At 36.0% G+C, this 14,615-nt stretch overlaps 2 protein-coding genes across 3 annotated transcripts; one reads left to right on the forward strand and one right to left on the reverse strand.

Moving 5' to 3' along the window:
* Positions 1 to 832: 832 nt before the first annotated feature.
* LOC21390123 lies at positions 833 to 9,064 on the forward strand. 2 transcript variants are annotated; one of them, XM_010114319.2, is made up of 9 exons: positions 833 to 1,081; positions 1,901 to 4,543; positions 4,636 to 4,739; positions 4,858 to 4,927; positions 5,253 to 6,068; positions 7,050 to 7,252; positions 7,850 to 7,973; positions 8,105 to 8,311; positions 8,570 to 9,064. In XM_010114319.2, the coding sequence occupies exons 1-9, from the start codon at positions 923 to 925 to the stop codon at positions 8,711 to 8,713; spliced, it is 4,470 nt and encodes a 1,489-aa protein (XP_010112621.1). In that variant the 5' UTR covers positions 833 to 922; the 3' UTR covers positions 8,714 to 9,064. The 2 variants fall into 2 exon arrangements, with proteins under 2 accessions (XP_010112621.1, XP_024031983.1); XM_024176215.1 differs by lacking the exons at positions 7,850 to 7,973; positions 8,105 to 8,311; positions 8,570 to 9,064 and having other exon boundaries at positions 7,042 to 7,169.
* A 1,220-nt stretch (positions 9,065 to 10,284) lies between these two features.
* LOC21390124 (probable WRKY transcription factor 43) lies at positions 10,285 to 11,461 on the reverse strand. The gene is made up of 2 exons (XM_010114320.1): positions 11,091 to 11,461; positions 10,285 to 10,429 (listed from the first exon to the last, which is right to left on the reverse strand). Exons 1-2 carry the CDS (start codon positions 11,459 to 11,461, stop codon positions 10,285 to 10,287), a joined length of 516 nt encoding a protein of 171 aa, XP_010112622.1.
* Between the last annotated feature and the right edge of the window lie 3,154 nt (positions 11,462 to 14,615).

Raw genomic sequence — 14,615 nt, forward strand, 5'->3', positions numbered from 1 at the left:
AGGTAAACCGGCCTGTTTTTATTGGCGAAAATTCACCGTCTAACATATTTTAGCCCATCTCATTTTGATTCCTTATTTCTTAAAATGTTCCGTTTTAATTCTTTATTTATTATTTTGTTTTAATTTCCATCCTTCATTAGCTAAATGTTAATTGTTTAACGAAATTTTACACATGCTCCCCATGTACTAGGTGACAGTGAGTAAAAATTATAGGCCGTATTTAGAATTAATCATGTTTTTATTTTTTACATTTTTTAAGAAAGAAAAAATGAAAATATTTTCAAAACGGTATTTGGCACAATAAAGATAAAAAATAAAAATGAAAAATGACTTTTAATAATTCATTATTTATTATTTTTGTTTTCTCCTCTCTCGAACAAAGAGAGAGATATATTAATGAGTTTTTTTATACTGAAAACAATCTCTTGATAAAATTACTAAACGCATTTTCAAAAATAATTTATGTCTGAGACTAAAAAATTTTTCATTTTTATTTTTATATAAAAAATAAAATTATTTTAGAATGAATTTTAAACGCGCAATAATTTTTCTTTAATTTACTATTAGTGTAAATTTTAAAAATTTTGCTATCTTTAAACTTTACTATTAAAATTTTGCTAAAGCCCTTGTCCAGAAGCGATGAGAGCTTTATGGGCTTAAAATGGGCATTATGAGCCTTGCCCAATTAAAGCCCATAATGAATAGCATTTTCCTCCGGTTACATATCGTCCAATTCCTCACATTAACGAATAGCGTGATGCCACGTCACGAAGCCGAAAATCAACTTACTTCTCCCTGTCCATGTACTTTTTGTCACCTTGTTCCTGTTCACGTTGCAACCTTCCCCGAAATGGAACTCGCTCTCTCCCACTCAGTGACCATTACACATGTGATCTACCGACTCGCCACGATTCACTGAGTCATGAAGTGCCGATCCGTGGCTTGCGTGTGGTCAGGAGGCACAGTCCCGTCCCACCGAGTAACGGCCACCGCCGTGCTCAGCCATCCGCCGACGCTCTACACCGGCGGATCGGATGGCTCCATCATCTGGTGGAGCCTCTCCTCCGCCGATTCGAACCCGGTGAGTGAGATATTCAACTCGTTATCGACTTTTGACTTCTCGTCCATCATCTGTTTGTTAAAATTACGCTTCCACAACTTTCCGTTGAACGGAGAAAGCGAGAAACGAAATAGTTTGAGCTGAAAATGTGTAATTTTGAAGGTTAAAAACTCGAAACATGTGTGTTTTTCTTTTTGGCGTGAATTGAACCAAAACATGAAATTATAGGAAATGTTTTCGGTAAACGTAACATTATTTTTTGTTCGTCTATGTAACATCATTTGAACGTTATACGTAACATGCTTCAGTGTTACCATGTCATACCAAAAAGTTCATATGAAAAATGTTACACCTGCGAGACTGTATGGCCGCTGGACCTAAGACAATGCCTAAATTTATAATGCCAACTAGCTTTTCTTAATTATGTCTCTCTCCTTTGTTTATCTACTTGAGTTGTACCTTAGTTACTTCTTTTAAATCAATTAGGCTTGTAATAAAGTTTATTTCTTTCTTTTTGTTTTTTTTTAAAATTTAGTGACACAAAAATTACGAATGCACATATGAGTATGGTTGGTTTTTTGTTTTATTTTCTGTTTTAAAATTTGAAATATGAGTATACTTAAAGGTCAAAACTTGAAATATAACTGAAAAATTATAAAACATTTATGCAAATACTGCATTTAAAAAATTCCAGGGGCCTAGCTAAGAAAAGAAGTGTCATTCTCCCCCACTGCCCTGCCCTAAGGTGGCTCCGCCCCTGCTTGTATAATTCTTTATCTTCTGACTACATAAGTTTTCTTTACCAGAAATTCAGTTGTGTAATTAGATTAATTTGAACAGGAATTTAAACCAACGGCTATGTTGTGCGGTCATGCTGCTCCAATAGCTGAGCTTGACATTTGCAATCCTGTTGTAGTTTCTGGAGGTGACAACAAAGACCTTTCAAGTAATGAGAAATCAAACTTTAGCTCTGATGCTTATGGGGCCTTGATAAGTGCATGTAGTGATGGCGTAATGTGTGTGTGGAGCAGAGGAAGTGGACATTGCAGGCGGAGGCGGAAATTGCCCCCGTGGATGGGAAGTCCTTCAATGGTGCGGACATTGCAGTCTAATCCGCGCTATGTATGTATCACCTGCTGTTTTGCTGATGCCTTTCATTTGTCTGATCATAATTTTTTTGATTCTGGGGAATGGGGTGGTGTGTCAGTTGATAGAGAGCCACAGAACAAGAAAGGCCCAAAATGTGCGGTGGTCATTGTTGACACATACACTCTTACTGTTGCACAAACTGTTTTTCATGGGAATTTGTCAATCGGGTCATTGAAATTTATGGCTGTAGTTTCATCAACCAAGGAAAAGGAGAAGGATTTCGTGGTTGTATCTGATTCACATGGTAGACTGCAAATGTTGACATTGGCAAATAATGTCCAAGAAGAGAGGAAGGTTGGGGGCGGGTTGCCTTCTTCTCAACAGGAAATGGCTGTTTGGGTAGGGGGGATAAGTGAAGGACAGGTTATGTCGATTGCAATCTGTGGAAATATTATTGCTTTTGTTTTAAAAAGTCACTGCATATTTAGGCTATTCGACAGTGGCACTACAGTCGGAGAGATCTCTTGTGTGGACAATTTCCTTTGTAAAGATGGTGATTCAACTCAATTACATCTTGCAGGGTGTATGTTTATGAAAAGTGAAGATTCTAGCCATATGTTAAATACGGAAGAACCCCACGAAATGCATGAAAACCTGTTTTCTGTTTGGAATAATCGAGGTGGTTTACTTGTGTACTTAATTTCGTATTTGAAAGATATTTTTACATGTAAGCTTCTGTACGAGATCCCGGTTATTTCTCAACCACATGATCTGAGACTATCCACTTCTTTCACTCAGTTGAACCGTTATATTCTTCGCGTTGAATCAGTTTGTATTAATGCTGAAGAGCCTTTACACTGGAAACCTGTTGTTACACTTTACTCACAAACTCAAAAACATGATAGCGAGGGAAACTTATGCTTCACTTTTATGATGCATGGACCGAGCTCTTCTTTTGTTCATTGGACTAGGTATTCTGATTCACTTTGTGAAACTGAAGGCCCTGCTGAAACAGAGAGTAAACTCTGTTCTGGGCAATGTTTTGTTGTAAGCACAAAACGTGTATACAATAAACATGCAGAAAATGGTAATCAGCGTGTTGTTAGCAAACATGTGTCTTCTTCAATGGTTATTGCTGAGACTTATCTTGCGCCCTATGCTATTGTATGTGGATTTGTTACTGGGGAAATAGAAGTTGTACTATTTGATTTGCTTGAAGGGCTAGGTTCTCATGGTGGAAGTCCTCACCAGGAAATAAATTCACCTTCGTCAAGACAAAAATTTTTAGGGCACACTGATGCTGTGCTTTGTTTGGCTGCTCATCATATGATTGGTTCTGCTAAAGGTTGGGGTTTCAATAAGGTTTTAGTGTCTGGAAGCATGGATTGCACAGTTCGTCTTTGGGACCTTGACAGCGGTAACATCATTACAGTTATGCACCAACATGTGGCCCCAGTGCGGCAGATAATTCTTCCTCCAGTTCGTACCGAGCATCCGTGGAGTGATTGCTTTCTTTCTGTTGGGGAGGACTTGTCTGTTACTCTTGCTTCTTTCGAGACTTTGAGAGTAGAGAGAATGTTTCCTGGACATACCAACTATCCAGCCAAAGTCGTGTGGGATGGTGCCAGAGGTTATATTGCATGCCTATGCCCAAATCAATTAGGAACTTCTGATGTGAATGATATTTTATACCTTTGGGATGTAAAATCAGGTGCACGAGAGCGGGTTATTCGTGGCACAGCATCTCATTCAATGTTTGAGCATTTTTGTAAAGGTATCAGCAAGAGTTCCAGTTCCGACACTGTACTTAATGAAAATACCTCAGTTTCCTCGTTACTTCATCTAATTGAAGATGGAAGTTCTTCCAACTCTAATGCGAATAATTTAGAGAATTCAGTCTCTTTGCCTGGTGGTTTAGTTGATCCACGCACATCCCAAGCACGTGTTATTAGTCAAAGTGACAAGTATGCTATCAAATGGTCGTGCCCTTTTCCTGGAATTGCCGCTCTTAATTTTGAAGTTTCTTCATTGTGTCATTATCAGAAGCATGATTCTATGACAAGCGATAATAACAAGCCAGGCAATAAAAAGATGAGGCAGCAGGTAACTGAGACAGTAACTCCTCACCACGACAGTCCAAAACATGATTATGATGTGGATGCTACATCAAATGATACTTCAAGTGAGCTTGAGTGGACTATGTCACCTGAAGAATGCTTAATTCGATTTAGCTTGTCTTTTTTACACTTGTGGGATGTGGATCCCGATCTTGATTACTTGCTTCTGACCGACATGAAGCTTAAGAGACCTGAAAAGTTTATTGTGGCTTCTGGTTTGCAAGGTGATAAAGGATCTTTAACGTTGACATTTCCTCATTTGAGTGCCATTCTTGAGGTATTTTAATCAAATTAAATTGGAAAGACGACATATTATTTATTCTTTGGCTCCTCTTGTGTTTTCCTAAGTCATTGAAACTGAAATTTCAGCTATGGAAATCATCATCAGAGTTTTGTGCGATGAGGTCACTAACAATGGTATCTCTTGCCCAAAGAATGATAAGCTTGTCTCATTCCACTTCATCTGCCAGCAGGTCTTTGATAGTTTTTCATGCCTATGAAATGAATACAACCTATATGCGAATTTTTAGGTAAATTAATTGCTACACATGATGTATGTACATATTATAATCCAATCAGCATGTTTTGCAGTGCTTTAGCGGCATTCTATACTAGGAACTTTGCTGACAAATTTCCAGATATAAAGCCACCGTTACTCCAGGTTTATTCTTGTGCTTTTTTGTTATTCTATGTGTGACCTTGAGTTTATAACCTCTATCCAAGTGACAAGAGGCAACGAGCTCCACATTTGTCGAACTATTTATTTATTTATTTTTTTTAAGTCGATCAATGAACTATGATAATGTTGAATGCATAAGAGTGTAGAGAAAAATATCTAATTACAAAATATACTTCTTGATTATAAAAGCTTTTAAGGTATCCTTATAAACGTTAAGTTGTGTATTAGAGGATAGTTTGAACTTTTACAGTTTGTTGATTTACAAACATTTTGCATGTTTTATGTGTTTTTTCTGCACTCTCTCCAGCTTTTGGTGAGTTTCTGGCAAGATGAAAGTGAGCACATACGTATGGCTGCACGTACTTTATTCCACTGTGCTGCTTCGCGGGCAATTCCGCTTCCCTTATGCGGGCAAAAAGCAACTAATCATGCAAAAACAAACTCTCATGTTGGGCTTGTAGAAAACGAAGAGGGAAATTCTAACGTACAACTAGAAGAAAAATTCGCCGACGTGTCTAGTGCAGACCAGCTAATTGATACACAGGGGATATGTCAGGCAGAGCAATCTAATATCGTGGCATGGCTAGAATCATTTGAAATGCAAGACTGGATTTCTTGTGTTGGTGGAACAAGCCAAGACGCAATGACGTCTCATATTATTGTAGCAGCAGCATTGGCTATTTGGTATCCTAGCCTTGTGAAGCCATGTCTTGCCACGCTGGTGGTTCATCCATTAACGAAATTAGTTATGGCTATGAATGACAAATATAGTTCCACAGCAGCTGAGCTCCTTGCTGAAGGTATGGAGAGTACATGGAAACCATGCATTGCTTCTGAAATACCTCGGTTGATTGGAGATATCTTTTTCCAAATTGAGTGTGTGAGTGGTCCATCGGCTAAATTAGCTGCTGGAAAGTCAGCCGTACCAAAGACCATCCGTGACGCTTTGGTTGGAGTTCTTCTTCCAAGTTTAGCTACGGCTGATGTGCAAGCTTTTTTGAATATTATAGACAGCCAAGTTTGGTCTACTGCATCTGATTCGCCAGTTCATCTGGTAGCCCTCAGGACTCTAATGATGGCTGTCCGTCTTTCTCCAAAAAGCCTAGCTCAATACCTTGATAAGGTTTGTACTACCAGTTTTTATGGGGCAACATTGATTCCATTCTCAATTTGAATAAGAACGTGAAAACAAGTGATTTCGTTGGAGCGCAATCATAGAAATTCCACATTTTGGAGTAGGTTAGCCATTATTATTAAATTATCTTCTGCTACATTGTATAGATGACTCATTCCCATAGATTGGCATACAGAGAGATTCTGTTTTCTTTGTTACCGGTTTTGTGTATTATTATAAAAACAATAAATATAATTCAGAATCCTGCATCATTAGATGAATTTCTGCAGCCATTCATTAAAGTAGCACTTTAAAATTTTATATGCATAGCAGATATATGCTCATATATTTTTCAACATTGATCTCAAGTACCAAAGCATTCTTTTTATTTGGGAACCTGAACATGCTTTTCTTGGAGCTTGATTCCATTTTCTACAAGAAATACAGTTTGAAATTAACAAGAAGAGGGGGAAGGGATGATTGAGGGATCTGCATAACTCTTAGGTATTCTTAACATTTAGACTCCGTTCATTTCACCGATTCGAGTTTAGAATTCGAGTTTTGCTACAGTAAAAAGCTCTCAGAAACAGTCACATCTAACTTTTTTACTACAGTAAAAAACTCTAACATAAAGTCACAATTCAACTCGAATTAAAAACTCGAATCAGCGAACTAAACGGACCCTTAGTGTTTACTAGTTAAATTTTGTCCTCGACATAAAATTATGAAATAATATTTTTTATCTGCATTTCCAAATTTAATTTTCTATCTTAATCTTTCTATTTTACTTTATTTAGTTACATTGCTAGCTCCATATTTTCAGGTCAGGCAATTTTGATATAGCTCAGCAATAAAAGAACTTAGCTATTTCTTGTAGATTTCATAGGATAACTTTTTATGTCTATTTCTGCTAAAGCACATTTTACTTCCAGAAGTTGAGGTTGAACTTCTCAATGTGAAGCTTTATATGACATTTGGACAGATGTGCAGGTTGTGGGCTTTATCTTACAAACAATGGACCCTAGTAACTCGGTGATGCGCAAAACTTGCTTTCAAAGTTCAATGACTGCACTAAAGGAAGTTGTACATGCATTCCCAATGGTAGCCATAAATGACTCGTGGACTAGATTGGCTGTTGGTGATATGTTTGGAGAGATAAAAAGTGCTAGCATTTGTGTCTATGACTTGCAGAGGTATTGAAAAAAACCTTAAAATCTTTTTACCTTCTTACTTTTAAGTAGGTTGGGAAAGTGAATGGGCTGGTATTTTGGTCAACAAATCAGAGATTTCATTCCAGTATTAGAATATATTTCTATATTGGTGTTACAATTCACCAACTTAAAGATTTTGCACGCTTAACATCCATTCTTATTTCTATTCCTACAGTGCCTCCTTTAATGCAGAAAAATTTAAAATAAATAAATGAGAGAGAATACACTGTATCCTTGTTAGTGAGTTGACATGAAACTATATCAGAATGTTGTAAGGGCCGGAATTTAAACCCCCAGACCTAAACAATGAAGACAGACGCCCTTACCACTGGGCTGCAAATAATTGACATGAAACTATTTGAATTCTATAATCAATGGTAAATACCCGAAAGACAATCTTAATTTCAGTAATCTCATTGCGCCTTTGATCAGGAGCGTCTTCTTCATAAACCTTGCATACATTTCACGTTGACAAATTCAAAGATTTGAGCAAACTTTATCTCGTTATTTATCAATAAAATTAGTCTTTGTGGGCCAACTGACCTTTTCAATTTGTGTGTCTTTTATCTTACATTATAGTGTGACGAAGATAAAGGTTCTTGATGCAAGTGCACCTCCTGGACTTCCAACTTTGCTTGCTGCAGCATCAGAAACAGCGGTAGCTACTGCCATTTCGGCCTTGAGCTTTTCCCCTGATGGAGAGGTATAGCTCGTTAGAAGCCATAAAGATGAACTTCAGTGTCATACTGTCAAATTTGTAAAACCCTTCAGCTTGTTTGTTAATGGATTAGAGGAATGAATTTCTAAACTTGAGTGTATTTTCCTACTATGCAGGGGCTTGTGGCTTTTTCTGAGAATGGGCTTATGATCAGATGGTGGTCTCTGGGATCAGTTTGGTGGGAGAAACTGACTCGAAACTTCGTCCCTGTTCACTGTACCAAACTGATCTTTGTTCCACCATGGGAGGGATTCTCACCAAATTCTTCAAGAGCAAGCATTATGGGGAGCATAATGGGACATGATAAACAAGTCAATTTTCAGGTAGTTTTCCGGTTTTAACTCTTAAAGTACTATTAGGGTTTAGGGTACAATAATACTACTGGTTAGCCCTAATGATAGGTTGCCATCAATATGAGTGCTGCTGGTACAGATAGGTATATCTTTGTCTAATAGTATTACTTCATAGTGCTATTATGCTTCATTTCTGAAGACTATAGTAAATGTCCACTTCTGCTAACCAAAGATGAAAGGCTCCAAACAACCTTTTGCAAAACCAACGACTATAATTTCTCTTTGCAGGACAATCTGAAGGTTTCCAGTCATCCGGACAGCTTGAAACTGTTGATTCACAATATCGACCTCTCTTACCGGCTAGAATGGGTGGGCGACCGGAAAGTACTTCTTACCAGACATGGACATGAATTGGGCACTTACCCGTTGTAATCATTTTCTGGTGGTGATGAAGGTCTCCTATAGTTTCAAAGTTGGGTGGCCATTGCTTCAACCAGAAGCAAATTCTTTTAGGCAGAACAGAGTCTTTCGATTTATACTCAACATAGGACCTGATATTTCTTACTACTGAAGCCTTTGGCCTTCATTTTTGTATTTCTTAGGCAATATTCCTCATTTATCAGATGGGGAAGTCTTTGTAGCATCAGTAGATTCAACTAAAAACTGATATTATTCATTTGTTTATTTGATTTCCCGGGTTGTGTAAGAATGGAAATGGGAATTATGTAAGGATATACAGTTTAATGTACAGACATAAAAGTAATGAAATTACACATCATGTTATACGAGTGCAATTGATCTTACAGCTGTTTTTATTTTACTTGGCTCAGTTAAGACGACAAACATTAACTGAGAGAAAATTGGTGCACTTTAAAAGTTTGGATTCCTGCACTTTAATGAGTATTTGTCTCATTTGGTTTAAAACAAAGTAATATTGATGCACTAATAGTTTTATGTCTACTTTGGTTTTTATTATCATCGTCGATTTTTATTTTTTATTTTTTTTAACTGTTGGGGATTTTCATGTTTATTGTTGTTTTCTTTACTTAAAAAAAGAAAAATTGCCGCATTAAGGCTCTTGTTGGTTTTAGTTGTCATCTATTATGTTAGTGTTATTTTTTTATGGTTCTTATTTATTTTCAAGTTAGGTGTCGCTTATTATTTGTCATCGTTTTCAAGGTCTATTTAAGGGATATTTGTTTCTTGTATTCGTCCCTGATTCTAAATCATAATTTATGATTTTCTACAGTGTTTTTCTCTCACAAAAAACACATGTAAAATGAGAATGATTTTGAATTATGATTCTGAATCTATGAACCAAACGTTCCCTTATTTTTGTCTCAAGAAAAATGCTAGCGACTCTTTCTGTCACTCTATTTATCACTTTTTGTATTTACTGTTTGATACATCGATTCTATTAATATGATATATCACTACTTTTCGTTTTCAATGTTCATTATTGTCGTTTTCTCACTCTCACTTCCATACTTGATGTCTCTTTTTGCGTTCATTTTTGTTTTTTTATTTAGGTTGTTCTGGCTGTTCCTTTCTTATTATTTTCTCGTTCTATGGTCTCTCTCCCTCCTGTTGTTGTCTGTGATCATTGTCGCTTTCCTTTGTTGTGCCGTTTTGTCTTAATTGTGTACTTGTTTTTTCACTGTCGTCGTTTTTTTATCTGTCGTTTTTAGATTATTTCTGTCTTGTAGTTTTCACCTTGAAATCACGTCGTTTTGATGCCCTCCTCCATGCCTCCCTCATCGCCTGACGCCTATGCTTCGGCCGCAGCAGTACGTGCGGTCAAGGTCAGGATGGACATTTTCTTCTCCTTTATTGGGTGAGAACAAAAGGAAATAAAATGAAAACTAAAGCGGTTTTAGACAAAATATCATGAGATAAAGGAAGATTATTGTTTAAGAACAATTCTCTCATAATTAATATGTGCACTGGTTCAAGCTAGCTTTTTCTCTCATTCATGACATGAAAGTCATCGACGTGATCTTTCTCTATATTCTTGAAAGGAATTGCAACTGTTTAAGAAGTGGGCCCAAGCTCTCCATCAACTTTTCACAATGATGATTATGGACACCTTCATACGTAGTCACCACAATTCTGGAATCCCTTGAGAGCCGTTGGATCTGCTTCTTCACTCTGCATGTATGATGGGAGCAACGGTAGTAGCTCCTAGTTTTCATTTTTCCGCACAAAATATCAAATAGTAAGAATATTATGCCATTGGATTAATGAATTATTGCTTAAAAGAATTATCATGATTAACTCACGACTAAAATATTGAAAAAGGATGCTCATACTAATGTGATTTTTTTTTTTTTTTTTTTTTTTTTATGTCGTGTCTTTGTTGGAACTTAGGATGCACACAGCACACATATCTAATGACATTTTCAAACCGTCATATGTCTCAGAAATACAAACGACTTCAAAGCTAATGACACTTTTACAGCGCTGTTAAAAGTTTTAACGTCGATTAATAAATTTCTTCTAATGTGAATTTTAGTCAAAGTCCTTCCCTATTTTTTTTCCCCACTTTAAGAACTACAATAAAAATGAAAATGGGGCACAGAAACAAGAAGCTTAGAAACTTACTAAACATTCAAAAATGAATAAAACGCATGCATTTGCCTTTCAATAAAGGTTTTCAGTGAAAAAGAAACGAATATGTTAATTAAAAGATTAAGATCAGTTATAATACATATTCACATGCATATGCGTGTGTTATAGATATATATACGTACATATTATATTACATATATATATATATTTGTATGTGTGTGTATGTATATATGTATAGCACCTGGGATGAGGGTTGTTCTTCACCGTCTTCTGCCCGTACTTTCGCCACCTATATCCATCATCTAGAACATCATCATCACTTCTAGTATGAAACGCGATCCTTTGAGGAATGGCCTTCTTCTTCCTAAAAACTTTTGCTTTGTTTTCACCACTAGTACTCTTATCTCCTTCACTTGCAATATTCTTGGCCTTGGCAGACACATGACTCGCTGATGAGGCCTTGTTATGATCACAACTAATATCGGAGCCGCCGAAGAGATCGAACCAATCTAACATGTCTGGTGAAAATTGTGATGGCATTGGAAGCGAAATCGGACCATTGTTTAGAATGTCGGATAGTGGATCTAGTGAAGGGATTAATTCTTGATCCATAATTAGGGCTCTAATTATGAGAATTAATGGTTGAGATTAGTGTTAATGTTAGGACCTCCGAATTTATAAAGATTGTGGTCTTCAATGATGGGGAAGGGATAGATATGTCTGGATTTTTCTTAGAGTTACATATAAATCCTAATAATTAGCTTAAACTACATGATAAAAGCCAACTACATTTCAACTACTTCTTGCTCAACTGCATACGTAATACTTGGCATCTAAATGGCTTTAAAGTACAAAGGGGTTTCATATACTTTTGTCTTTGGTAAATCTATACAGGGGGTTTTCATTTTGTTGAGGGCTAATCCAATTATCTGGATTTTAGACCACGATCAAAAGTTGTTGTGGTAGTTTAGAATAAATTCATCAACTTATAAACTCTCAATCTTTTACCCTGTCAAGGGGTTTAATTGTGGCATTGGGACATATTTATTAATTTACTTATCTTGTTTAATATACTGACGAAACTTAACCAGTAGCATAGCTCCTTTGGCACGTAAAATTTATAATTTGTATCGTTATCCGTTAGTGTTTAGCATGTATAGCTATTTTTATTTATAGCTAGTATATATATATATATATATATCTTAAAAATCGATCGAGGGTTTACACTATTTAATACAAGTTTTTAGGACGTCCAAAAGAATGGTCTCAATATTCAATTTCTTTAATTTCTTTTTCTTTTCTAAGAGAAATTTAGACATAAAACACAATTTTACAAGTCATTTTCAAATATAACAAAAGAGAATATATATTTCATAAATAACAAAGATTATTATCCCGTTTTAATAGTTACTATGTGATTCTATAGTATCAAACATGAAAATCATTATAATTATTACCATGTAAATATGTTAATCTTAAAATATTTTTAAAAAAAATAATATTTTATTTTCACTCTTCTAAGACATATAGTGTAATTTTTACTTTAAAAAAAAAAAGAAAAAAGAATGAAAAACCAATAACTTCCCAATCGGTCATCTATTCATACCATATTCTTATCTATTGCCCTTTTGATTATAGTTCTTATTTTGCTAACCATATGACCATGCTCTCTTAGTTAACTGATAAGTGACGACACAAACTCTTAGAAGCTAGAATATCACAAGTCACGTAACTCCTTTCGCATGACACAATTATCCTTTAATGGTGTCATTTCACAACGAATTGGATTTATTCTTTCTACATTGGAGAATGTCATGTTATTCATCATCATATATCTGCACGTTTCACTTTAATGTTGGATCTTTTAAATTCATGTTCCACATTTTATAAATCATCACACTAAATTACTAAAAAAATAAGTTAGGATAAATACATGTCTCTATTGATGCAGCCTTGAATCTCCAGTAGAATTCTCTAAGACAACGAACACGACGGTTATTGCCTTCCTCAGTCAAATCTCCTTAGTTCCTTAATGGAGTGTTTTCTCTCTAGATGGTGAAGAATGAAAACTGCCGAATGATTTGACATATTGAAGACCATAACTTAAGTTTCTTTATATACTGCCCCATTAGGCTCCCATTAAACCTAATTGGGTCAATATGGGTATCCACCCATTCAGCTCATACCTTGTTAGGAGACTATTTGAGCTTTCCATAATTAGATCACTTAATTAGCTAAATTAATTAAATAGCTTAATATAATTATGGAATAAATATATGGCCCACAATATAGGAAACTCGCGTTTCTTAACAATCTCCCACTTGGGCTACATGTGATTCCTGAAATAATTATATCATACATAATTCCTTAGGCGCGCAACCGTATGCTATTTATCCTTTGTCTCCACTTAAGATACAATCTGGTTCATCTCCTATATTAGCATGAGATCATGGTGGCTTTTGTCACCCTCAAATGCAACTAAACCTCCCATGGTCACCATACCAACATATTCAATGACATATATCGAGTATGAATGAGTGGCATGAAAATACATGCAATGTGATCTCCAACATGCCTATTTCCAACTGGTCATGCTTTATTCTTTATGAAATCAATCCGTAATTTTCAAAACATAATGCAAGATTGCAAATAGAAAATTAACACATTCAGAGGGAAAATTATAAAACTATAAATCCATCTTCTTTATTCTGCAGAAAATAAATGAACAAATGTTTATGTCATAGAACATCTAAAATTAACTCCCACTAAACCATAGTATCCTCAAATAAAATAACATCCATATGAGCAGTGTGCTTGTGAAAGGCATTAGGTGTTAAGCCTTTAGTTAGCGGATCCGCAAGCATGGAGTTTGTCCCGATGTGTTCTATCCAAATCTGACCACTCTGAACTCTTTCTTTAACAACAAGAAAATTGATGTCTATATGCTTTGATTTCGTAGAGCTTCTGTTGTTATTAGAATATAGCACTGCCGATTTATTGTCACAAAAAATCTGTAGTGGCCTCTCAATACCATTAACCACACGCAGCCCCGTGACAAAGTTTTGCAGCTACATCCCATGATTAGATGCCTTATAACAGGCTATGAACTCTGCAGCCATGGTAGAAGAAGCTATGAGTGTCTACTTGACACTCTTCCAAGAAATAGCTTCTCCTACCAACATGTAACATAGCCTGACGTGGATCGCTTACTGTCTTGGCATCCAGCAAAATCAAAATCAGAATCAGAATACCCGATGATCTCTAGTCTGTCTGATCTTTGATAAGTGAGCATGTAATCCTTTGTTCTCTTCAAATAGCGCATAACCCGTTTGGCTGCTTTCCAATGATCCACTCCTAGGTTACTTAAGTATCTACCCAATACTCCTACTATAAATGCTATGTCGGGACGAGTGCAAACTTGAGCATACGTTAGACTTCCTACTATTGATGCATAAGGAATCTTTTCCATTTCCTTTATCTCAAGTTCATTCTTGGGGCACTGACTGAGACAAAACTTGTCTCCCTTAGCTACGGGCGTATCTCCTGATGAACAATTCTTCATGCCAAATCTATCAGAACCTTTTCGATATCCTTTTTGTGATAACCCAAGGATACCTTGAGAGCGATCTCGTAGTATATGAATTCCTAATACAAAAGATGCATCACCAAGATCTTTCATCTCAAAATTCTTAGTAAGAAATTTCTTGGTTTCGTGCAATAAGCCTATATTGCTGCTGGCAAGTAATATGTCATCGACATACAAAAT

The sequence above is a fragment of the Morus notabilis genome, unplaced genomic scaffold (genome assembly GCF_000414095.1).
Source record: "Morus notabilis unplaced genomic scaffold, ASM41409v2 Scaffold1168, whole genome shotgun sequence".
Taxonomy (NCBI): Eukaryota; Viridiplantae; Streptophyta; class Magnoliopsida; order Rosales; family Moraceae; genus Morus; species Morus notabilis.

What these genes read in the sequence shown, in the direction of transcription:
- LOC21390123 (XM_010114319.2), top strand. Translation starts at nt 923, where the DNA reads ATGAAGTGCCGATCCGTGGCTTGCGTGTGGTCAGGAGGCACAGTCCCG. An exon ending in TAAAGCCACCGTTACTCCAG is followed by an intron (nt 4,928 to 5,252) that starts GTTTATTCTTGT and finishes CACTCTCTCCAG; the next exon opens with CTTTTGGTGAGTTTCTGGCA. An exon ending in TGTGTCTATGACTTGCAGAG is followed by an intron (nt 7,253 to 7,849) that starts GTATTGAAAAAA and finishes CTTACATTATAG; the next exon opens with TGTGACGAAGATAAAGGTTC.
- LOC21390124 (XM_010114320.1), bottom strand. Translation starts at nt 11,461, where the DNA reads ATGGATCAAGAATTAATCCCTTCACTAGATCCACTATCCGACATTCTA. An exon ending in AAGAACAACCCTCATCCCAG is followed by an intron (nt 10,430 to 11,090) that starts GTGCTATACATA and finishes TCATACATGCAG; the next exon opens with AGTGAAGAAGCAGATCCAAC.